The 24,909-nt window shown below is 43.1% G+C and overlaps 1 protein-coding gene across 1 annotated transcript in view; it reads right to left on the bottom strand.

The window, feature by feature from the left end:
• Nucleotides 1–1,108: 1,108 nt before the first annotated feature.
• The window catches only part of ASB2 (ankyrin repeat and SOCS box containing 2), a 51,506-nt gene continuing 27,705 nt past the window's right edge, over nt 1,109–24,909 (bottom strand). The window contains exons 7-13 of the mRNA XM_074148383.1: nt 19,785–19,951; nt 18,957–19,112; nt 16,743–16,988; nt 14,768–14,939; nt 9,445–10,006; nt 5,453–5,606; nt 1,109–4,729 (exon numbers count right to left, since the gene is read on the bottom strand). Coding sequence (XP_074004484.1) covers nt 4,593–4,729; nt 5,453–5,606; nt 9,445–10,006; nt 14,768–14,939; nt 16,743–16,988; nt 18,957–19,112; nt 19,785–19,951 — 1,594 coding nt within the window. The 3' untranslated portion in view covers nt 1,109–4,592. The remainder of the gene's footprint in view (nt 4,730–5,452; nt 5,607–9,444; nt 10,007–14,767; nt 14,940–16,742; nt 16,989–18,956; nt 19,113–19,784; nt 19,952–24,909) is intronic.

Below are 24,909 nucleotides of genomic sequence, written 5' to 3'. Positions count from 1 at the left end.
GGACTTGGGGGTACTGGTGGATGAAAAGCTAGACATGAGCTAGTAATGTGCCCTCCCAGCCCAGAAAGCCAACCACATCCTGGGCTGCATCAAAAGAAGAGTAGTTCGAGGGAGGTGGTTCTATCCCTCTGCTCCACTCTTGTGAGACCCCACCTGTGTCCAGCTTTGGAGTCCTCAGCACAGGAAGGACATGGACCTGTTGGAACAGGTCCAGAGGAGGGCCACGAAGATGATCAGAGCGCTGGAGAACCTCTCCTAAGACAGTCTGAGAGAGCTGGGGTTGTTCAGCCTGGAGAAGAGAAGGCTCTGGGTGGAACTTATAGTGGGCTTCCCGTACCTGAAAGGGGCCCACAGGAGAGGTGGGGAGGGACCCTTTATGAGGGAGTTTAGCAATACAATGAGGAGTAATGGCTTTAAACTGAAAGAGGGGAAATTTAGATAAGATATTTGGAAGAAATTCTTTACTGTGAGTGTGGTGAGGCACTGGAACAGGTTGCCCAGAGAAGTTGCGGATGCCCCATCCTTGGAGGTGTTCAAGACCAGGCTGGATGGGGCTTTGAGCAACCCGATCTAGTAGGAGGTGTCCCTGTCTATGGCAGGGAGGTTGGAACTAGATGATCTTTAAGGTTCCTTCCAATCCAAACCACTCTATGATTCTATGTTGCTGTATGTTTTCCATATAGTAGAATAGCATGTTTTTAAGTTACGATGAAGGATTGAACCAGACCGTTCCAAATGACCTCTGTCACACAGATGTTTATGCACGTACCCTCAGATTTAAATGGATGTTACTTTTTAAAATCCTTCGTGACATGTAACTTCCCTCTCCAGCCCAGGGCAGGCAGTGGCCCTTGCTGAGGCTCTGATCTGGAGCAGCAGTGAAGTAAAACACAAATGAAGAGAAGACAATTAAGTACATTTGAAATCACTGAATGGGGATTTGTGAGACTTTCTAAAAGGTTTGCAAAGAATAGCAACTCTGCCTCCTCTCTAGAGATACTTACTGTTCTCTCATGCCTGAGATTAACATCAACATTATTGATTCAGACTTTTCCTGACTATTTTTGTGTTTGGTTGTTCAATGTTGATATTCAGGACAGCTGACAGCCCTTCAGAATCTACTTGTTTATTCATACGTAGTTTGAAAGATGAAACATAACATTCAACAGCTACTATTTACTACAACAATGCAAATTTAAACCACAATAGCTTTTATAAATAATGTCAAGGAGAGGTAAATGAAAAAGCTTTCATACAAAATGAAATAAAAAATCAAAAAAGTGCCCAAGAACATCAAGTGAATTGCACATGTTGCAGTAAAAAAAAAAAAAAGTACAGTAACCTGGTCATGAAATATTCCTAGAACATTTCACATAAAGTCATCATCTCTGAAGGAGTCTATCACACTCAGTAAAAACAAGCCACTTTTTACCTTTCACTAGAACTACTGATCTGCTTACAAAGCCTGGTTTGTTTGGGTTTTGGGGTATTTGTCTTTTCACAGTAACTTCTAGATAGATGCATTAAATATACATTGAATTTGTGCAGATTCAGTATTGCACTCAAAATATTGTGTCAATGACTAGAGTGGAGAGGTAGTGGGCTCCATTTCAGTGCAAATAAATGTAAACTGAGTGTGTGAAGATTTGCTCTAAGGATCAAGGAGAAAGGACTTAATAACATTGCAATTACCAGATTCCCTCACTAACAGCCTCTTCTCTCTTCAGTTTCTGTGTACAGTGTCCCCTTATCCTTCCCGCAGTTGTGGTAAGTTCCCATCAGACCAGTGCTCTCCAGCTCAGTGATTTTCCTGTTCAGTATAGATGGTTGAGAGCAACCAGGACATGGGTCTCCCAATGGAGACAAAGGTCTCTTGGTGGAAAGAAGAAATAGACTTTCCATATTTGCTCCACTCAAACCCAGTTTCAACTTCTCCAAGGACATAAAAAGAAATTGCAACTCGTGAGACTTGTGTACATAACAATGTTGGCTTAGGGGAGATTCCCAGCTTGGGATAGCTTACGAAATCCCACCCCTGTGGTTATACATACAGTTGGTGACTGTGAATTCTTCTATCAGCCTGCGGTCTCCAGGGCTGTCACTGCACACTAAAAAAGCACTTAAGTAAATGGTTTCCAACAAGCAGTGTCTGCATCCATTACCCTCTATGACTCTTCTCTGTTACTCTCATTTAATTTCAAGGAATTTTCTTCTGATCTCTATCAATATGAGTAAGACCCAGACCTTTGCTGCTCAGCCCCATAAAGTGAGAGTTGCTTGAACTCCACAGGTGATTTTCCATCTCTCAAGCTATTTCTTACCAATAGATGGCCTTCCTTGGCAAAACCAGCCTAAATATTTCCTGTTCCCCATCTCTTTCCCTCCACCCAGTATTCTTCCAAGATGAAGTAATTCCCTGTTCATGCTGCAGGAGATGAGAGGGTAGGATCCTAAACTGGTTGCAATGGAAGTCACTGGACAAAATTTCAGCAGTGGAGGTATCTCACACGACTTTCCAAAACTTTGCAAGAAGATCGCTGTTCAGTGTGAATTGAAACTGCATTGGTTTTTCAACTTCTTTTGCATTTGGGAAGAGGACAGCTAGTGCCTGTAGCTGCAAACAATTCTTCTTCTGCTCACATCCTGTCCCACAAGTGCTGAACACATTCCACACAAAACCATCACAGAATCTGAACTTGTGTGCCCAGACAGACTTGTATGTGTGCAACACACTTTTAGTCCTGTGTTAAGGTATAAAACTCCACACAAATAAAACTCGGTGCAATGCATTTTCCCTACTTACATTTCTATACGATACCATGGATGTTACACAGGCCAACAAACAGAGCCAGATCTGTCAGGTCTCTGGTGGGGAATCCAAACAAACCATGATGCACAGCTCCTTTGCCACCTAAGGTAAGAATGAGCATGCTTCTAGCATGAGATCTACAAAGACGTAGTTCTGAAATTTAGGCTCTTCCATCCTTACTGAGATGCCTAGTCAGGAATAAGGCACTCATCAGATCAGTGGTTCAGCAAGTCACACCTGTCAACTGGGCTGTAGTCACTGCCAATAACTGTTCATGGGCTCCTCAGCCTCCCCAGCTGTGAGGGAATGTGACTTGTTAAAAACTTCAATAAAAGAATTTCACGGACAATTATAGAGGTTCAGCTGATAGATGGTAACTTGTTAAACTGCCATAAATCAGTTGTGGATCTGAGCTGTAAATAGGTGACCTAATTTTCAAAGAAGCTGAGATAATAACTTTCATCACTGTCAAATGGAGCTAATAGATAACTTCAAACTTCTGAAGTCAGGAAATTCAGGGCTAAATCCTAAGACTTTTATTCTGCCTCAGTAATATCTGACACCAAATGTGGTTCCTATTGGCTTAAGTGGAACTACACCTGGTGCGAGCAACGTGGCATTGTTTAGGCACCTGAACAAGGATTTGTAAGCCTCATTCTGGGTATTTGTTTTCATAAAACTCTAAGTCTGACTTCCATCATTTTGAAATAATCTCTCTTTTCTTCCAGTGATGGTATTGTTATAGCCACAGAGGTCCAAGGAGCAAGAAAGGCTGGGTTTTGTAGGGACAAGATCTTCTATGGGAGGAACAGATAAAGTTGGTTTAGCAGTGTTGTCTCTCCCTACGTACCTTGCCTCTCTCCTTCACATCACTTTCTGTTCCTGCTCCTCTATGGCTTTGTGCTGTTCTGACACCAGCTTCATAACAGAGCAAAGCTATTATCTACAGTCCAGCTACTTCTAATTTACACCAAAAAAAAAAAAAAAAAAAAGCTCAGAGTTGCTTTCAAATCCCCAGTCTAGGAAATTCTCTCAAGCAGAATTTCACCTACTTCTTATAGCAAATGTAATACAAAATGAATTGTATCCACTATGTGCAACTACAATTCTTACACCCTTCTTAAATAAACCTTTCCCTGACTTTTAAAGGAACCAACATTTCTGTATGTTAGTCTATTAAAAAGTTCTGATATTTGAATGTTCAGAAATCAGGTACTCAATAAGAAAAGTCCAAAAAAAACAGAAAGAAGAGTGTTAGCCAGATGGTGTAAAAGTATCAGGGAATTAGCAACCAGCACACTTAGCAGAAATCCAAACAGTAGAATAGAAACTAAAATAAAAATCTCAGTCAGTGACGGAAATGTGATTGTTTTCCCAAATATGTGGACTCTTGACAATTTCTGAATTGTGATCACAGCAAGGATGCTAAGCTCCACCACAACCCCAGGATACCTTTGAATTCCTCACTGATATTTGCTTCAGCACTACGCATTTTTCAGCGTTGGCTTTCATTTCTTGCTCTTTGCAGACCAAGCTCTGAGGTGTATCATAAGTGTCTTCTCTTGGAAAACCTAACAACAGTCCTATGTTTAGCTGTCTGTCTCTCCGTTTTCTTCTCACTGATGCTTCAGAAGCATCTTAGAATCTCTTAGATTAATCATTGGAGGGCGCTTGACCAAGCCAGCAGCAATTCCTCCCCACCATGCATGATGTGTGCCCTCGCCATGCTGATGATGTTGGGTTGCCATGCCAGGAAGCCGCTGCGTGTCCAGTGTGCCTGGGGTCACTGTGTGTAATCATGCTGTAAGTACCGAATCAGTCTGTCCGGGAGAGGCAAGGTGTCCAGAAGTTTAATGCGGTTTCTTCCAACTAAGCTTCGTACCTTGATGCGGCAAAGATGGGAAAGAGGTCGTGGGGGTTCTGAAAGACAGGCAAGACAGAAACATGAGTGGAACCGGTTTAAACTTGAGAGGGACAGCTTCTCCTTGGGTGAAAGAGGAATGAAAAAAGGGGGATTTTCTGTAATGGAGGGATGGTGCATCTAGCATTGGTGGCAGCTCATCTGCCCTGAGGCATGACATAGGGAGGGAAGTGGGGCTGGAGGATGGGGTGCTATATCCCATCTCAGCCTTAGCAATGGGCTTTCTAGGATGATCTAAACAAAATGCCTCACAGTACTCAGTCTTCCCACTGAAAATAAATGTAATATGTACCAAATTTAGCTTGGTGCCAGAAAACTAATTCTGATAATGTCTATGAAAGACTTTGGATCCTGAGGGAACAGATGTTTATGACAGCAGATTATTAGTAAAGGCTTTAAAGACCACTGGTGGCTGCTGGGGAGATGGTCGTGCTGCCCACCTGCCCTGATCTGACTGCACCCCAGCTGCAGCCTAATGGGCCTTTCTGTACTGGCAATGCTCCTTCCCCATGGGCCAGGTCCACAGCTGCTGTACATTTAACATCACAGACTCAGTGACACCCCAGTGAGTGGGTGCCTCATACCTGGTCCAAAATGCAATTCACTCTCAGCAGGGAAATCTTATCAAGTTTAAGGGATGAATACTAAGGGGACATGGTGACTGAGGTTTTGAATCCAATAGTGGGACTATTTATGCCAGATTATCTCCTGGGTGACCATACCTGCTTTTTCTTTAATGACAGCCCAGTCCTCATAGCTGTCAATGTGCTCCTTGAGCCGGGAACAGAGCTGCACGTTACCCACATAATCCAGGAGAACATCAATGATCGGTCCGGCCCAGCGACTCATCTCTGGAGTGGACACCATTTCACAAAACTTCAAGGAAAAACAGATTGACTACAGTGAGTGGGACATGAATGCACCTGTGGAAACTGCAACTACAGCAACAGCCCTGACTGCATTGGTGGTCCCGCCCTTCTACCAATTGCCAGTTTCCCCCTCAAAAAACTTCAACTAAAGCATCTTTTTTTTTTGGCAATTGAGTGCAGAATCTCCTCTTTACAACCACAGGAGGACACAAAACCCTGGTGGAGTCCTAGCTCTGGAGAATGGAAAGGATGCTGAATTGTTTACAGGGTCCAAAGGCCCTACTTCCACAGAAATGGGGGGGTGCAGAGGAGTGCTCACAGCTTTGCCCCAAGCTGGAAAGTGAGCTGCTGAAAGATCCATGCAGCCCAAGGTGCTGTGACCCAGCGTGCTGGGTCCCTTTCCCTTCTTGGGAGGGGCTCTGTGGGGCAACTGTGCACAAAGGAGGCTTAGGGAAAGAGGGATACTCAGCAGAGCACACCACCTCCTGCTTCTGGTGAACCTACTGGTATCATCTGCAGCTTTTGGGGACCAAACACCTCACTAGAAACAAGCCTGGGAAAGCTCTGCAGAGATGAATCCCAGGCAGTTTTACTCGCCTGTGGGAGAACTATCCTGGCCTAATACAGAGCAGAAGTGTCTTCTGTACTCAGTCCTGGATCAGGGAAATCTGTTGCCCCCCATTCGAGTTGCAGAGTACTCAGATCCATTGCATGGAGGGCTGCTTACGGAGATATTGAAGAACAGACTTAAGGACCTGACTTCAAGCAGTCTCATTTCAAAAAAGTAGTGACTTCTCTTCCCACTTTGCATAAATATGCATATTATACCAGACAGCTTCATCTATCTCTGTTAGGGTGCTGCATATGATGAAGATATCTGTGGACTTATCTGCATGTGAGCAGTCAGAAAATTTAAGATGAATTAAATCACGGTGTGTGGATAAGAGCTCAGGCACGTGGCTGAACCCAATTGAATGATGGTGGCTTAAGTACCATCCATCAGCTTAGTCACTGCAACTGTCTGCAGGCACCCTCCAAGCCCACCACAAACATGAAAGATAAAGCACCAGCTTAAACCTCTTTCAGTTTAAGCTCCTGTAACTAGATCACATTTGATTATATATGCATGAGCCCTAACTCAAAATGCATTAAACTCTAGTGTGGATACGCTTATTCAGAAATAAAATTATATTAGCTCACCTAGGAAAGAATAAAACTGCAGAAAATTATAAGGCCATTTTGTTCAAGGCGAGAGCATTCACAGAGGTGTTTACTACACTTCTGACTTTTTTTTTTTTTACTGAGCATCACCATGTAATGTTTACCAGGAAAATAATTAGATACAGTAATGTCAGGAGGATCCCAAAGGAGAACCCACTGTTTCCTACCCAGAAGTTCTGTTTAGTATATCTGGCTGTCATTCTCCAGTGCATACACTATTGCCATGCAGTTACCCATAGGACGTGCAAACTGGGGATCTGTGCTACCAGCTACAAGCAGTAACTCCACTTCGTCAGAGTTTAAATGAGGACATGTGTGCTGGGCAATAAACACTAGATCTTGCTGCTTTCCTCTTTGTGTCTCCACCAGAGATATTGCCTGCCTTTTTCTCTCTTCCCTATTCACAACCTTAGCCTACAAAAACGTTTTCTGGAAAAAAAAGAATTATTCCAAAACGTGTTGCAGGAAAAGAACCACAGCAAAACAAAGCAAAATAATGCAAACCTGCAACTACAGGCAATGGGATTGACTCAGGGACAAAGCAACTGTGAGCCTGCAATCTCAATGGGCCTCTGAATGCCCTCTCGTGGCAGTAGGATACTTCACTCCCCACGTTCACGGTTTTGACACTACAATTCTAGATATCTGGAGTGAGACAGCAACCATTTTTCTGCATTCGCTTTCTGCAGGATACATTAACTTAGTAGCAACACTAATGATTTATAGTTATGCATTTTTCAAATCCACCTCCAGTAGCTCATAGTCTTTACTACATAAAGACTGATCATTCAGATTTATTATCCTTACATCATCTGTGCAGAAAATAAAAAATGCACAACTTTCGTGTGAAGGCTGTAGTTTCATAAGATCCTCTATATTTCAGAATACAAATCGTATCACAACTATATCATGAAGCTACACTGTACAAGCTTTACTTTCATTAGCCAAATTCCTAGCAGTAAGAAGCAAATTTAAAATAATATTGGAGAGAAGGGATTGATTTTTCTCTGTATGCATTTGTCCCTCACCGGTCTTTTGCTAGGCACATATACAATTTTACACAGCTTTTGCTACCTCTGCCTCATGTGGTCTGTGATGACTTTGTTTGGGAGTAATATTTTGTTAGGCACTAAAAGTAGTTTTAGGTGAGATCCAGAGGGAAATGTGCTTAAATAAGTCAAAACAGAACTGGTTTTGAGTGGCTAAGATATCATAGAGGACTACGGACATACCCTCTCTCCTTGCCTTGGGGTTCTAGCCCTCTATTCATTCTACGTGCTACCGTGTCATGGTTCTCTGTATCATAGAGAAAATATATTTTATTAATTTTTCTTTGACAAAAATGTGGTGTTCTGGAGCAATTTTGCAGTGACAAACACTCTTAAGGAGAATACAGATCTATTTGGGATAAGAGATTATTGTGATGGACCCTTACATGCCTCTTTCTAAGATTTCTTTTTGTTTGTTTGTTTGTTTCCCAGGCATGCTACTGGAGAGTAAAGTCTTTTGGAAGGCAGGACTGATAAAAAGGTCAAGATTTCCTAGGATCCTTTAATGTTTTCCTTTATTCTTTCCACCACCCAGGAGCATTTATTGGTGACCATCTCTTTGGGCTAAATGACACTTTCTTCTGAATCTCTCAAAGCAACACTTAAGCTAGATAGAAGCTGATTTTTTTCTTCCCTGATTCTTTGCAAAATAGAAAAACCGCCATGCTGGGATTTCTTTGTTGTGTTGCATGTTAAAGGACAGCAAATTTTGATTGGAGGGTCAAATTTTGTTTGAGATACATTGGAAGGAGTCAACATACAGAGATCAGAAAAAAAAAGAAAAAAAAGAAATGTAATCTGAGATTCTGCAAAGTCCTTTAAAGGACTGAGAGTCCAATTCCAGCCCAATGGAAGCCGAGCCCAGCTGTGCTTTGGAAAGGACTGCAAAGACACCCACATTTTACATGTGTATCTAAAATCTGTAAGTAGCTTTAAAAATATAAAATCATGCATCTAAATCTCCTATTCTCTTTTCAAAACTTGAATATAACGCACAGTCATTCAGCTAATGTAATGATTCACGCTCTCTCTCCAGGGCTGCTTATCCAGTAGGATCGGAAATTGCAACTATTTACATTCACTAGTTTACGCTCATAAAATTAAGCACTAGACAATTTTAATTTAACAAGGAGCTTAAATTCCATATCAAACAAAACAAATCTTACAGGGCAAATAAAACAAGCAGGATTCTGCTCTCCATATGCTACTGCCCATGTGCTACCATCCATATGACGCTGCCTGTCAAGAACACATGCTTCACTCCTGGCACCTCGGGTCCAGAGGAAAAGAATATTGCAAATCTGATGGCAAGGCTGTCAAGGTGGCTATAGTTCACTGCAAATTCAAGCTAGGGCCACAGAGGCTGTTGCCTACCCTCCTTCTGTCATTGAACACGGACTTGGAACATTCACTTACTCTTACTGAGCCCTTTTTTTCCATAAATAAAGTAGGAATAAAGGCATCTTCTCTCACAGGAAAGTTGGGAGAAAAAATACATTATAGTTGTCAAGATATATGGGTATATGGGTATGAGAGGTCCTCAGAAGTACTTTAGGTAGACTAGGCAGTGCTTACCTGTACTATGGTTGGCTCCTTGGACAGCTGAGGATCATTAAGTCTGTCCCGTCTGTAATTTAATGCAGGGTGTGGGCCATTTCCATACTGACACTCAAAACAGGAACCTGCGTCACAGCCCAGATCCAGGAGATACTTCAGCACAGAAAGGTACTTCATCGAAAACATGATGGTAGCTGGGAAGGTGGTGGGATGGCTTGATATATAGGCATCAATGTTTGCTCCATGGTCAAGGAGCAGTTTCATGGTCTTCAAGCACCCATGACGGATGGAGATGAGTAATGGGTTAATGAGGTCAACATTAGGGTTGGCTCCAGCTTGCAGCAAGAGCTCTGTGGCATAGATGTTGTTGTTAAAAACAGCAAAATAGAGGGGAGTGGTGCGTCTGTCCTCATAAAGGCAGGAGCGTTCATTGGAGAGGGCAGTGTTGACATCGTAGCCAGCATCAATCAGCTCTTCCAAAATGTCATCATTGTTACGTTCAGCCGCTAAATGTAGGGGGCTGATGCCACTACGCTTGACGCGGGTGCGGCTGGTCACAGGGATCAGCATGGAGACAATCCTGATGGGTGGAGAGTCAGTGAGCAGCAGTGAGTTCTAGGGGATTTAGGGATCTACAAGTGTACAGCAAATCATAGCTGTATGGTTGTAACCATAAGAGAAAGCCTGCTAACTTGGGCACAGGAACACCTCTCTCTGAGAGAAACCAATGTGTGGGCTTGAAATCTGTCAACAATTCCCTGTGCTCCTACCTTGCAAAAAATGTGAGTTGTTTGACCCCCTGTTTCATGGAGGAACAAGCTTTTTTTGAATTATGACCCAGTTTCTATGAGGTAATGGCAGCTCCAGGGGCTGTTACGATGGAAGAGATGATGTGCTGGCACCTCACCTACCTCGTTGCAAATTCTTTTAGGTGCCACAGCCCAAATGGCAGACACCCAGCCAGGATCTCTCAGATGTTCTGCACCTTCATCATGGCGCTGTGGGTAGGATTGCAGGAGCAGGTGCAATGCCTGAGGTGCCAGCAGGGAGGCTGTATCTCCCCGCCTCAACTGGGATTGCTTTATTGCTCAGCAGAGAAGGGCTCCAACACAAGGTGTTGATAGGTCTCATGGGTCACAGCCACAGCAAGAGGCTTGAGATCAGAAAGGGGTTGAAACTAAACCTTCCTCTGCAGGACTGAGCTAGGATAAACTGCATACTTTGTTCTTGGGCCTCCCCACTATATTTTACAATTCAGTTATTACCCTGGATTGATCCCCATCCTGGAGGCCCTCACTGTGTGGCTTTTGGCTGTGGCAAATTTATGGGTCTATCAACATCCATCCCAGACCACGGGGAGCCAAAAAGACAATTAGGAAAGGGGAGAAAAAGAAAAAAAAATATTTTCCAGGCTGTTTTCCATGCTTTAGCCCAAGGAGAAAAAATGTACAGCGAAGACCTAAACCCCAATAATCAGGGATTGCTATTGGGAATTGTGATATAAACACAGCAACATAAATCAAGCTGCTCTCATTATGTAATGTGAAGTTCAAATATATGATGTACAGGAGCTGTGCAATCACAAATCTGTGATCATTTTAATGTCTCTATTGGTGTCATTGGAGCTGCATCATCAGCCCCATGGTTAAACCCTTATTTCCTGCTCATAAAGTTGGGTGGTTTAGCCAAGACACTGGCTTGATTCTGTAAATACAGACAAGTCACCTTAAGCTACTTCCAGAAGGAGCCTGGGGACCATCCAACCTGAGTCTGTTCCTGTCTCAGGAGAGACCCATGCTCCCTATATCATGCCTGTGAAGAAAGGGATATCTGAAAAGGAACTTGAAGGAGCCAACAAACTAAGGACACCTTTTTCTCCTTTTCTTCCTCCCATGCAGACTCTACCCAGCAGTCAACAGCTCGTCTAACACACAAACATGCAAAGCTCAGTTTCCTACCATGTAGCATGTCTCCTTTAAAACGCTGCGTATCTTCAACTTGACTGCTATGGCTGGTCCCAACACTGGGCCCTCAAACATATATGTATATAATGAACTAAGCCAAATATAAAAACTAGTCTCAGGAAAACCTTTGTCTGTGATGCATGGAATGATCCTGTGAAAGCCTGAGCCTCCAACGCTCCAAGGAGCTGAAATAAAAGTTGAAGACGCATAACACTTTACAGGATTATGTTCCTATTTACATAACGGACTGTTGATGTCTCCAAGTTATTTGTACATATAATTTTTAAACAAAAAGGCTTTTAAAGTTACATAAATATCTTGGGAAATTAGGCACGTTTTTTCTTTTTTTTTTTTTCTCCAGGCAGTCTCACTAATCTTCCAGTGCTGTGACACTCACCAGGGAGCAGGAGGTTTGGGTGCTGGTGAGCTGGCAACTTTCCAACGTTAGCAAATGTTCTGTAAGAGTCATAACAACAAAAAGGGCACAGAGCACTGCGAAGACACCATGCCAAGTGCCAGCATTAGTCATCCCATGATCAACTGTTTTGAAGATTTAAGGGTCTGTTTTGTTCTTTCCCTCCAGCATATGTTCTTCAGCCAGCTCTTCACATCTGAGTTAAAGAGGCACTGCATCATTTCTGTCTGCAAGGAGGACCTGAACCTCACCCCAGAGGTGGCACACTGAGGCTCTCTATCGCAAGGTTGCAATGTCCCAGATCTCAGTACACTCCCTGTACCCCAGATTTATTTTTAGAGGAAAAGCAGGAAGCATCAAATTTGTATCAGAGTTTAATTTTGTAGCTTGAACCTGTCTCTCTTCCTCAACCTCCAAAGTCAGTTGGTTCAGTAATATGGTGCCTTTACCTCTGCGGTCTTTCAAGTCTGTCTAGAGGGAGAGGCAGCTCAAGTGAAGGCAGCCAAGGCCAAACAAGCCAGACCACATCCCACATCTGTCACAGGGCTGAGCTTCATATAGAGTTTTGAAATAGCACTGAGTTTCCCCTTATCCCTGACACCTGATTCTGTGATTTCTATTTGTTACAAATTCTATGGAAGAGGAAGCAGAGCATCCTTAGTATGAGCGTGCCAAGAGTTTAGTGACTTGTGTTTACTTAATAAATCTGCCCACACTTCATAAAGTCTTCCCTTCTCAACGTCTGAGTTCCGAGAGGGAAGGAGTTAAATGACCGCTTGCAATTGTCCTACAGCTGATGAGATGACCCTTATGAATATCAGGTCAGTATTGACAAGGTGTCATTTAAAATAAACAAACACCAAGCAATAAGAGTTGACAGTTGAGCCTTGGGACCATGTTCTTGGCTTTTTGATGGTAGGGAGCCTTCGTGCTCTGGCAAAAAGTTGAAGCGTGGAATTCCTGCAGAATTACGTATTAAATCTGCAGGAATACAAAGAGGGGTCACCGTGAAGAGTGTTATCTTACCGAATACCAAAGGAATTAAGAATGATCAGCCAATTGGGATAAAGCTTTGTCATTTAGATAACTATTTATAAGGGAAGATCTTTTTCTTTTTTCTTTCTTTCTTTCTCACTTAGTTTGCAGCAGTTGTGCACAAAAATTTGTGCTCAGTCTTTTCAAGAGAAGGAGCACAGCGTTTGGGCTGAATTCTGGTCTCATTTATGCTGCTGGTTGTTGGGAATAATAAATGTGAGGTCTGAAACAGGCCCTTTCTTTCTTAACATAGGGATGGACTCAGGTCAGGGTGTGGAACTATTGAGGAGAGGAAAAGATTCAGAGAGCTGGTCCAGACTCTATATACAAATTGGATTCAGATCAACTTACTGTACTTTCAGATGAACTGTTTTGAAAGTGAGCAACTGGAGCTGGGTTCTGTCTCTGGCACATTTCTCATCTAAAATGTGTTTGTTTTCAAGAAAATGTCTTTGTAACTCAAACCCTGGAGAAAATTTTGAATCATGCCTGCATTAGTCTATGCAGAGTATTCATGTAGATGCTGTAAGCACATAAACCCATTACCTAAACTCACAGTGGGCTGCCCTCTGGAATACACAGCTTGCACAAAGAAGCAGACCTACTCAAACTACAGAAAATTAATATCCTCAGGTCTATCAAGCTGATTTGAGATGCTTAATTGGGATTCCCAAGCAGACCTAAAAACTAGGATAAAAGATACTATTGGAAACTGTAGTGCTGTCAAGTTTTCATTCCTCAGACATTGTGAAATATGCAAGAATCCACTCTAGCAGCTGTTTGCAGAGATAGCTTTACTATCCAGAAACAGTCTTTGCAGTTGGATATCCTTTGACTGTTGCTTAAAAGGATTTTGGTAAAAACTGTGATAGTCAGAAAAGTCCACTACAGTCACTGCAAGATGTGACTGTGTTTTGCAAAAATAACTATGTGCCATTGGCCCTCCCAGCAGCAAGGGGTTAAAGGCAGGAGCTAAAACTTGCCCTCAGATCAGAAGTAAATGCTAAGGACTTCATGCTCTGAAGCATGCTGCAACAGCCCGGGTCTTGAAAGGGCTAGGTAAACACTATTTACATGACAGTGCAACAGTCCCATACCTAGACAGCATCTTCTAAATTGATATCCTTTATCACAGGCTTAGTAGATTTTCTCCCCCTCCTATAAACACCTGTCCTCCAGAGGTAGGGTTATACCCAATTCCTGGTTATTTTTTCCATTAGTTACTTTTCTCACTGTTCAAAGAACATGTTCAGCAATATCCCAAACACATTTCTTGTCAGGAAAAAAACCACTGGATCTTTTTATGCATGTCTGTTACATTTAAGAGAGTAATTTAATCACTCACTAATAAAGTGTATTTTCCAGACCATGAGTAATTCTTGTACTTCTTTTCTGAAGCATTTCCAATTTCCTGAAAGGTTTCTGAAAGGGAGGATACCAAAACTGGACACCATATTCTAGCAACAATCTCACTAATGCCCTAGAGATTCACTTAACCACTTCCCGCTGTCAGTGTCTGAATTATTGTCAATAAAACCTGAACACAGAGACAAGTGCAGCATGTTCTGTTTGTGCAGAAGAATCACAATGGGCTCATGTAGATAAATGATCGCAAACTATGCTGCAATAGCTATAGAGGACTAACCCTAATTGCCCTCCCAGACACACACAGATGCTTTTTTATTCTATCTCAAGCAAATTTTTTGGAGTTTGGTTTAATCCAAATCCTAGGTACATGAGGTTATTCAGCTGTAATAGGTGGTATCTTGGCAAAACTAAAGGAATCTTGCACCCCACATTCCTGCTCACCCCACCCCATCCCAACCAGCAAACACACTCTTCATTTCTACATGATTCTATGATTCTTTTCATAAGGACTTTGGATTTTTGTCTAAAAGATGAAACTGTGAAATGAAGTAAAACTTACTCGCAAATCCCTTTTTTTGCTGCTATGTGAAGAGGTAACAGGCCATCCTTGTTGGCTTTGTTAGCATCTGCTCCTTGAGACAAAAGAAACTCCACAATAGGTACATGTCCATTTTTACAGGCTTCATAAAGAGCAGAGGCGTTATCACTAGCTTGAGTATTTATATCAGCACCTAGGAAGGAAGAAAATCTTTGTAGCACCAAAAGATAAAAATAAGATGTAAGGAACATACTTTGAATGAACATGTATGTTTCCATGACACTGGAGCTACAAAACGTGCTGGATGGGGATGTGAATGAGGTCATATCAGAGGTGATACAGTCATATCAGTTATATACAGTTATAACACAGATTTCCACTGCCTTTTAATATGATGTGAATTTTATGAGGGAGAGTTTAACGTGTGTGACAACCATTAGCATGAAGGTTCAGGTTAGGCTCCAAACAGGAACCAAAAAAAGACAAGTATTATCAATGAGCTACTAGATTATTTGAGGCATTTTTTTCTTGAGCTCTAGTTTGTGCTTGGCTTAATAAACAACATGCAAGAATAAACCGACACTTAATGCTTGGCCAAAACCAATTTGGAACCTCACATTTTTTGTGCTGTATATTTAAGGCCTGAAAGCCTGGGTTTTGACTGTAGTATACTGTACCATGGTGTCCTCAGGAAGGCTGCTCTATGTGTATTCTAAATAGCAATGACAGTTCACTGGAGTTTCGCTTCTAAACTCCAATAAAGAAACCAATCAGTCTCCTGTTTGATCAAGAAAACTCCCTGCCAAAGAGAACATTACCCTCTGCTGTCACCCCAAACTGGAACATCTGTGTTGTGTTTGACCTTTGAAGAAGTTGTAGCTGGAAACATCAGGAGAATTACAGTGACAAAACATAACACAGGACTATGTTCCTAATGAAAAAGAAATGAAAAAGAAGCCCTTTTCATGATGAACTTTGATCATGCAGTGATATCATTCCTGGGATTCTCAGAGGAGCTTTTCAGGGCTTGAAATAATTGGACAGTTTTATTGGATTCTCTCCTGAGTATTCTCAAAATTGGACTTTAAGGAAATCCTAATATCTATCTAAGTTGAAACACAAATCACATTCTGGCTTAGTTTCTAAAATTGTAGGCAGTATGATGGACTAGCTGGTCATATAAAACTGACTCAACAATGCTAGCTGGACAGCAAGAAACATTTTTTCATTCCCCAATGCTCAATGTTTTTCTTAGCCACACTGACTGCTTCATACTGACTTTTTCTTATCTTCATCACTGTTTAGCTTTTGTTTCAGAAGTGCAGGATCCAATTCTTACCTACATTAGCCCACAGTGAGAATAAAATATGCGTCAGAATCATAGTAAAGAATGTTGTGCTTATGGTAAAGCTGTTTTACATGGATGGAGCCCTAAAAGGTAGGTTTAGTGTAAACTAGAATGAAATTCACTGTTTATATGTTTGAACACATACACCTGGGGAGAGTGAGTCTACTTCCCCTTGGTGTAAATCTGTTAACTATACAATAGTACTTTATTTTCAGCAGGATTTATTAGTGGAGGAGAGCTAACCTTGCCCATCACTGCACATGTTCATGAGCAGATGGGGTTGGCTAATATTCAGCTTCTGCCATCTATTACCACCTTTAGCTGTCTTTTATGACTGATTGGATTTTAAGCTACACGTGTGCAGCAATATGGGTTTTGAAAGCTGTCAGGCAATGCAATTAGAGAGCACCTCATTACTTCCCAAAGTAGGTGACCATGAATGAATGCTGAATAAGTGTGTGTGTCTAGACCATGCTCTCTGAAAGACCCTACACAATTCAGCCATCTGGAGCAACAGGGTTCCAGAACCTCTGCAGGCTAGGCCTTGTCTACGCAGGCAGAAAATCTGAGCCAGGGGAGAATTAATGGGAACTTTGAAATATTAAGAACGAAATGAGTAAAAGCATATAATGGCACAACTGTACTCACCGCATTTTGCCAGGTATCTCAAAGCTTCCAACTGCCCACTCTCAGCCGCCACAAATAAAGAAGTGATCCCATAGGCGTTTGCAGACTCAATCTTGGCACCCCCTTTCACAAGGATATCAATGATCTCCAGGTCATTTCGAGAGACAGCCTCATGGAGAGCAGTCCACCCTCGATTACAACGGTGGTTGGTATCAGCATTGTACTGTACCAGGAGCCTCGCGGCCTCTGCATTCTTGCGCTCACAGGCTGTTCCGGAAAAAAGGGAAGTGATTAGGACAAGCTTTTGAAAGATTCCGGGTGTTGTGGTACCCATTTCATGTAGCATAAGGCAATATAATACAACTAGGCCATAGTAAGACCAGAGATCCATCTAGGTCAATATGACGGCCAAGGCTGCTGCCAAGTGACATTGTCTGGGGCTTGCAAAGCATGTGGGTGTGAAGTCAATCTTCAGCTGGGACCTGGGGGAGGGTAAGCATCACGTGCGGGACTGAGGGGAATCCAGCCCAGCATATTTGTACCAACCAGACACCACAGCGACACAGAGAGGTGATGAGGTGTGGGAGATAATTTCTGAAGAACAAACATGTTACAGAAATCACATGACCTGAACACTTTTTTTCCAAATTCCGTCCAAACTGACTCTGTATATTACTGCCCTGGGCTGCTGATAAAGCAGTATATAGACAAGAAAATAAAAAAAAGCTCAAACCAACAGTGGCCCTGTGAAAAAGATCCTTAGAAAACAATAATGGTTTAAGTCAGTAGCACTCTCTCGGCTGGCAACAACTTATAAAGTTCAGGACCATGCTGAGCTAAAGGTATTTTCATGATAATTAATAGTATTTTGTTGATTTTATTCTACCAATTTGTTCCGTTGCTTTTTGAATCCCAAATCATGAGGCTTCCTGCACACCTTTACTGTGGGACCCCATACGTACCTAGAATAAGCAGCCACATTTACAAACCCCAGTTAGCATTTGTTTTATAATGTGCAGAAAGAGAGGCCAGCACATTCCATAGCAATTGTTTTTTTCTTTGAATAACAATTTCTTTTTCTCACAGAAGTTTGGCCTTTTGTTTTTGATTCTACCCTTGGGACATCCCATAGCTTCCTCTCCCATGCATAGGTGTCACGTGTACTGAAAGCGACTATCTGATTAGACACTGTTGTAATTACCCATGCATAGCTCTGCGGAGTTTAATTTGCTTCCATACTAGGGATAAGTAATTTGTTATGCTAATTTTTTCGCTCTTTTTTTGCTGGAGGATAGACCAGAATATTTTGGCATCAATGCCAGCACATTCTTAATAACAGTTTTTCTCTGGCTAAAGGGTGCCAGAGGTTCATTTTATTGTTGTTATTATTATTACTACGAGTAGTACTACTGCTACTACTACTGTGCTTAATGCACAGCTGAACAGCTTTCCCTTAGTTGACTATAAGCCAGAGTTTTAAAACTAAAGCATCTAAACTGAGCAGCACTAATGCCAAGCATCCGAAGTTGGAGACAAGTTTGCTGCTGAAACCAGTAATATGTACTTTTTAGTATTTTATTTATATTTATATTTAATTTATATTTATATTTACTTTTTAGAGCACTAAAAATAGTCATGACAAGAGCAGTCAATAAAAGTGGGAGGGACACGAAGGTGTGAGAGACCAGCTCTTTCTCAGAATCTTCGTGATATCATGAATGTAACGCTAAAGTAAGTGTTCTCTCTGACCAGCAGCAAAGTTATATGTACACGTTAAATACTTTATCTACCTTACTGAATTGTTTATAACTTCATGCATTCCCCCAGCACACAGCCTGGCCTGACCCACACAGTACATCTACAATTACTATATTCCCACATCTTACTTAGGTCCTGCTGTTTAGAAAAGCATACGTATTCCTGTCCTACCCAGTTTTCCCTAAGGCTAGGACACTGTGCGGACACCCTGTGCTGAAAGGGCCACACTAAGCATCACATTCCCCACCCTTAGCACCACATCACACTCCACAGGGCAGCTACTAGTCCTGGCTTTGATGTGGATGAGAAGAGAGGCCATGGCACAGCAGGTCAGGCATAGGAGATAGAAGGAAGGAGATAAGGAGGTAGAAAACAGGAGGTAATTGCTGCATTTCAGCCCCACACCACAAGAGAACCTGCAGCTCTGCCTTGGTGCTTCCAGAAGAGCTCAGCATCCCTGGAAACACAGCCACTCACCTTTGTAGAGTGGCGTTTCTCTGGCCTTGTTGGAGATGTCAGGCTCAGCCCCAGCCTGCAGCAGGGTGAGCAGGCAGTCCAGGTTGCCCCGGCTGGTGGCCAGGTAAAGAGCTGTCTCCTCATTGAGTGTGCGCTGGTCGATTGTACCAGGGTATGCTGTGAAGAAATGGTGAGTCCAGAGTCATTATGGCATCTAGTGCACCACCTGCTGCACCATCACTTGTCAAAATCCTTGGAATTTTAGGTGAGTTTTTGTTGTTTATTCCTTCTTTTCTTTTCCTTGCCCATGAACAAAGTAAGTTAAGAATATACTATAAAGTCAGCGTAACTCAGATAAATTTTCTAAACTAGTCACTGGCTTAGATTAAAATGTTCAGCTACGGCCACTGGTGATGCAAAAAGCTGTTGAGATATGGTCTTCAGTAGCAGTTTGAAAGCAACCTGCAATAGTTCACCACTTTCAGTCACCAGCAAAGAGGTGCTGCGCTGGATCTCCAGCTTGTGGGAAGTGGGGTAATTGCTGTCAGCCATGGCAACCCAGCAGCTGACAGCAGCCGAGGGCTCAGCTACAAGGCTTTACTGTGAGAAATCCAGGACTTGGCAAGATCTATCCAGAGATCATTTTCTCCTGAAGATCCTGACTTTTAGAGGCTTCAGTCTGGAAACCTATTCTTAAAGAGGTGGTGAAATTAATATACAGTCAGAGAGGTTGAAAAAAAGCTTCACACAGAGTCCCAAGCAAGGATTGGGCTGTTGCTATTTCTGCTTTTTATTTTATTCATATTCTTCTTCTCCCTTTTGTAATGAATTACTTTTAACTTCACTGACCTTTTTGCAACAGGCTCAGGCAACCCACTTGGCCATAGTACGCAGCTTCATGGAGGGGTATCCAGCCATCCTTATTAGGTTCAGAAAGGTTTTTTCCTGATTTCATCATGTTACATACTGCTTTTTCATCTCCGTCCTTGATTGCTGCCACTACGGGGTCAAGTTCTCTTTAAAACAAGATTAAAATCAGATTACTGCTTCCTTCAATACTGAGAAGCTTTTTTCAGCAACAACACTGTACCATTTCACCAAAATAGCAAACCCCTACAGACTATATAATAAATATTTGTGGCCCTAAGGTGCCTTGTTACAGGGCCTGTGGGGGTAAAATTGGTCTGCTCAAATTTGGCCATTCCCAATGGAAGAAACACTGGCTGGAGGTTCTGATCTCTTTCCTCAGAATGTAAGGAAAGTGCAGGTGTAACTAATCTCTGACATGAACATTTATATTTTAGATATCTGGAGCTGGGGGAAACTAGCTCTACACATGCCCTGTACACTGCCATGAGCATCCATGGTTGTGATAATTACATCACTCTCCCATGTGGCAAGGTGTTTCCATATGAGACCTCTTAAACAAGATCAGCTTTGAAGAGAATTGCCTCTCTTCATCCCTCAAGAAAATTTTTTCTTAGATTTCCAGGTGGCTTAGCCCTAAAGCAGAAATTCTCCATAAATCTTATTCTTGTATCTTAAAGATACTTCCTATTTCTCTTATGCAAACCTCTTTTCAGAAGTTAGCTGGCCCAATTATGAAGAAGGGAGAGCTCTGGTTAGATTATGTGAACATTGCAGTGTTGGTCTCGGCTCTCCTTTCTTCAGCCAGGGAGGACTGAAAAAAAATAATCCATCCACCCAAATGAAATTCTGAGCTACCCTTTGTGACCATGCCCCAGAGATCCCCAGCTGTTATCTCAGCACTGAGTACTCAAATTTTCAGAAATAATAACCACTTTGGACTTTATAGACCTTCAAAAATGTGTCTTTGGTGTCCCAGTAAAACATGTTATGTGCTAGACACTTCTGAAAATCTGGTCTTTAGAAGCCTGCTTGGGGAGCAGATCCGTTAGCTCTGTTGACAAGTCCCCTCTTGCAAACCTCTTAGGCAGGTTAGCAGTTCCCCAGGTAACTGCATCATTGAGGGGCATCTGGAACCACAACTGGGACCTGGCACCAAGCTGTGAAGTGGTTCATGTTACAATGCATTTGAACCCAGAAAACCACTGTCAGGCTCCAGTGGGCCAAGTAGCTTCTAGGCACAGGGAGTAAAAGGAATTTAAAAATATTTGAGGGAGGGAATATTTTAAACCCTCTTTGGAGTAGAAAGCCATAGAAATGTGTAGAATCACTGAAAAATGTTAAAGTAGTATATCAGCAAAAGGAAAAAGAATGTGAAAGTAATCTTTTTTTATTCTACCTAATTCTGAAGCTTTCAAGAGGAGGATCACTGTGAAATCTACAAAAAGCATGAAGTGTGCTCCATGCCACCCAGAAGTACCTACAAGTGAGCTTTGCTATGACAAGCCTTCCCTTTGCCAAGCATGCATTCCACACAGCAGGGGCAGCAACCCATTTCTCTAGGCTCTGTAAGAGCAATTGCAGAGGAGGGCTGACCTGGGAACATCGGTCTTTCTCACAGAGCAGCATCGAGAGCCGCTGTGGGACTCCCAGCTCTGCTGGAGTCACGGCACTGCCTGGCAGTCACCGTACCACTGTTCAGCAGTGCCTGCAGGGCACCTGCTTCCCTCCTTCCACCCCAGCTGAGATGGCCGGCAGCGCAGCAGAGGCAGGGAGCTGATACCCTGCCGGCGATGCGGGCAGGATCCTTGCCCATGGCAGGCAGCCACTCTGTGCAGGGTGATGTGCTGTGCCTTCCAACAAAGCAACAGAGCTGGTGAGCAGTCTAGTGAACAAGTCTTATGAGGAGCAGTTAAGGGAACTAGCATTGTTTAGTCTGGAGAAAAGGAGGCTGAGGGGAGATCCTATCGCTCTCTACCACTACCTGAAAGGAGGTTGTAGTGAGGTGGGGTTTGGTCTCTTCTCCCAAATAACAGGCGATTGGACAAGAGCAAATGGCCTCAAGTTGCACCAGCGTAGATTTAAGATGGCTATAAGGAAAAATTTTTTCACTGAAAGGGTTGTCAAACATTGGAACAGGCTGCCCAGGGAGGTGGTTGAATCGCCATGCCTGGAGGTATTTAAAAGACGAGTAGACGTGGTGCTCAGGGACATGGTTTAGTGGTGGACTTGGCAGTGTTAGGTTAACGGTTGGACTCATAGAATCATAGAATTGTCTAAGTTGGAAGGGACCCTTAAGACCATCTAGTCAAACCATTAACCTAACTCTAATAAAAACCATCACTAAACCATGTCACTAAGCACTATGTCAACCTGATAATCTTAAAGGTCTCTTCCAACCTAGACTATTCTAAGATTCTATGATTCCAGTGCTAGAACCTGGCCCTAGTCCTGGTCCTGCTGAGCTGTGCTGGGAGAAGGCAGCCACCAAATGGCTAAGCTCCAGGACAGCAAACACCACAAAGAAGGAAGCATTTTTCCAGTTATAATGGGGACTTGCAAAAAATGAACGTGAGCTATATTTTCAGAGACAGAGAACAAGAGGGTGTTGAAAACATAGGCGAGTTTGTGGTTTGAAATAACTCTAAAGATAAAATCTTGCAGCCTTGAAGGCAGAGAAACTGGGGAGGGAGGTGTGTGTCTCAAGAGACTATTAGCATCACCAGGGTAGGAATACAGCATGTGATGAAGGTCATGCAGGGCAGAGATGATGGGAACAACCAGAAACTCTGGTTGTGACAGAAGGTATAAAATGCCATAACAGAGTGAGATCAGAGACAGAAAAATATGGGCAGTTCAGCACAGAAGTCTTCAAAAAGCAGATCATTGGTACAACCTTTGCATTTAGTGCAGGTTACAGGAGCAGCAGTTACAGGACTTCATTGTCTTGCAGGGCCTTGAAAGACCAACAGCCTGAAATTCACATGGGCATCACTAATTTCAGCCTGCCCAGACATACCCAATCTGTGCAATAAACAGTGATATTAGCAGTGAAAGAAAGTTCAGCAAGCTGCTTCTCTGAGGATAAACTCAGGGCCTGGAGTGGAAGCAGGTGAACACAGCACGTGTGCCAAGAAATGGGAAAAGACGCTGTTTCCCAGGTGAAAAAGTAGTTAGTGTCCCTCGCTCCTTCTCTACGGGTGGAAGCAGTGATCTCAAGAGAGCAGAGTCACAAAAATAGCAACACTGGAATGGAGGGAGATATGGGACACAAAGCCAGGCGTTCTCCCTGGGGAGATAACAGCTAGAGCAGGCAGCTGCCTTCCTGGCCACAGCCCACCCAGGAGGAATCAATTGACCTTCTGATAGCTGCCGGGCTGAGGTCCCAGGCACGCTGTTGTATCTCCATACTATTTAGAGTACCCTGAGTACTACACCTAAAATTGCTAGTTTTGCATAGATAATAGGTTTTTATATAGGCGTTTAAAATTGAGTACTTTGTCAAAGTCAGTTAACAGCAACAATTGGCAGGTTTGGCTGGGCGAGGATGAGAAGGTGGGGGATCTTGGTTTTTAAAGCCTCTGGCAGAAGGCTGCCGAAGCCATCTGTTGTTCTGTGCAAAAGTTCAGGTTACACATGCAGGGCTGATCACTGCGACCTCCGGATTTGGGCACGTGATAGAGTTACCAGCACTTAATGAGTTACTGCATGCCAGGTGGGCCACAGCACGAGTCTGTGCGTGGGGCTGGCACACAGCAAATGCAAGGTGAATCACGTTAGCGGAAGCCTCGGTGAAAGCAGAGAGTACCTCAGATGTGTGGTAGGGTTAAAAATGTGTAAAGAATCAGTTACTACTCTGCTTAAGCTCTTGGGTGTTGAATGAAGCAAACTTCTGTTGGGCTCCTTGACCTTAAATGATTCCCGAGTAAGATGAGGGGGTTTGCTGGACCGGGCTGTAGATGCTTTAGCCAAGCAAATTCCAGATGAGTACAGAAAGTTTAACAAATCTCCATGTGAAATCCTTGTTTTTTGCCTGGCTCATAGTTGGCTGTTACAAAAAGCCAACATGTTCTGCTTCTTGGATTTCATCAGATACAGAGAAAATGAGTATTAGAACTATGGTGGAAGCCTGAAATCTTAACCTTATAGGCGAATCAAAAGAATTACTGCATTTCTGCAGTAATTACTGCATATAGGCCAGTAACCAAGATAATAAATACTCATTGCTGATGACATGTATAGTGGGGTCAATTCTGAGGGCTGCAGAAGAGCTTCAGTAGAGCACAGAAAGGTTCAGGAAGCTCCTGCTTTTCCTGGTAGCCTGGTGAGATGCAGGCAGCATGAAGGAACAACATCTCCCCAGGTGAAGCCAACTATCATCCCTGCCTGGCTCTGAGACCGGGGCTATAAAACAGTCATGCCATCATACTCTCCTGTAGCTTTCCAGCTACATTTTTGCTCTCACCTGGCAGCAGAGGAGGGGTAGCTTATATCAGCCTTATCCCAGCCTTCTTGTGGACTGAACTCTATTGAGCTACTGATGCAGAAGAAAAACCTGCCCTCCAGTCATTGAACCCAGGGCAGGAGAGAGGTATGCAAGGTGTGCAGAGCACTTAATGAGAGGTTGCGATTTCAGTGTGGCCAAGGGGAGTTGGAAGCTGACAGGGATGAGGGAGACTTCATGTGTCAGCAGAAAGAGGTTTTTACAATGTCAGGGAGGACAATGTCAATGGAGAGCCAGGGACAGAGCCTGGGCCAGCCAGGGTGAGGTGGGAGAGATAGTAGAGCTGGGTGAGGGATGAAAGGAAGAGTGGTGGAGGGGCAGTCACTGCAGCCATGCATCCATGGAGGGACTTGTGAGATGGATAAAACAAAGTGGATTTGAACTGGGCACATAAAAAAGGCAAGGAAGATTTTTCTGTGGGACACAGAGAAGTGCTGCCTACAACACTTTCCTCTCTTCATCTGGTAGCTAAAGGCAGGTGCATATCTCTTACCTGTCCTTCAGAGAGCTGCAATAAACCCATCATGGTCCAGACACTTCCAGTGCATACAGGCACTGGGCAGAGCTCGGGCCAGCCCCTTGCCTGTCTGCTTTCCTCATCCA

This window comes from Numenius arquata, chromosome 6 (assembly GCF_964106895.1).
Source record: "Numenius arquata chromosome 6, bNumArq3.hap1.1, whole genome shotgun sequence".
NCBI classification, from domain to species: Eukaryota; Metazoa; Chordata; class Aves; order Charadriiformes; family Scolopacidae; genus Numenius; species Numenius arquata.
The sequence above is the reverse complement of the archived record's forward strand: the minus strand, read 5'-3'. Positions and strand labels throughout refer to the sequence as shown.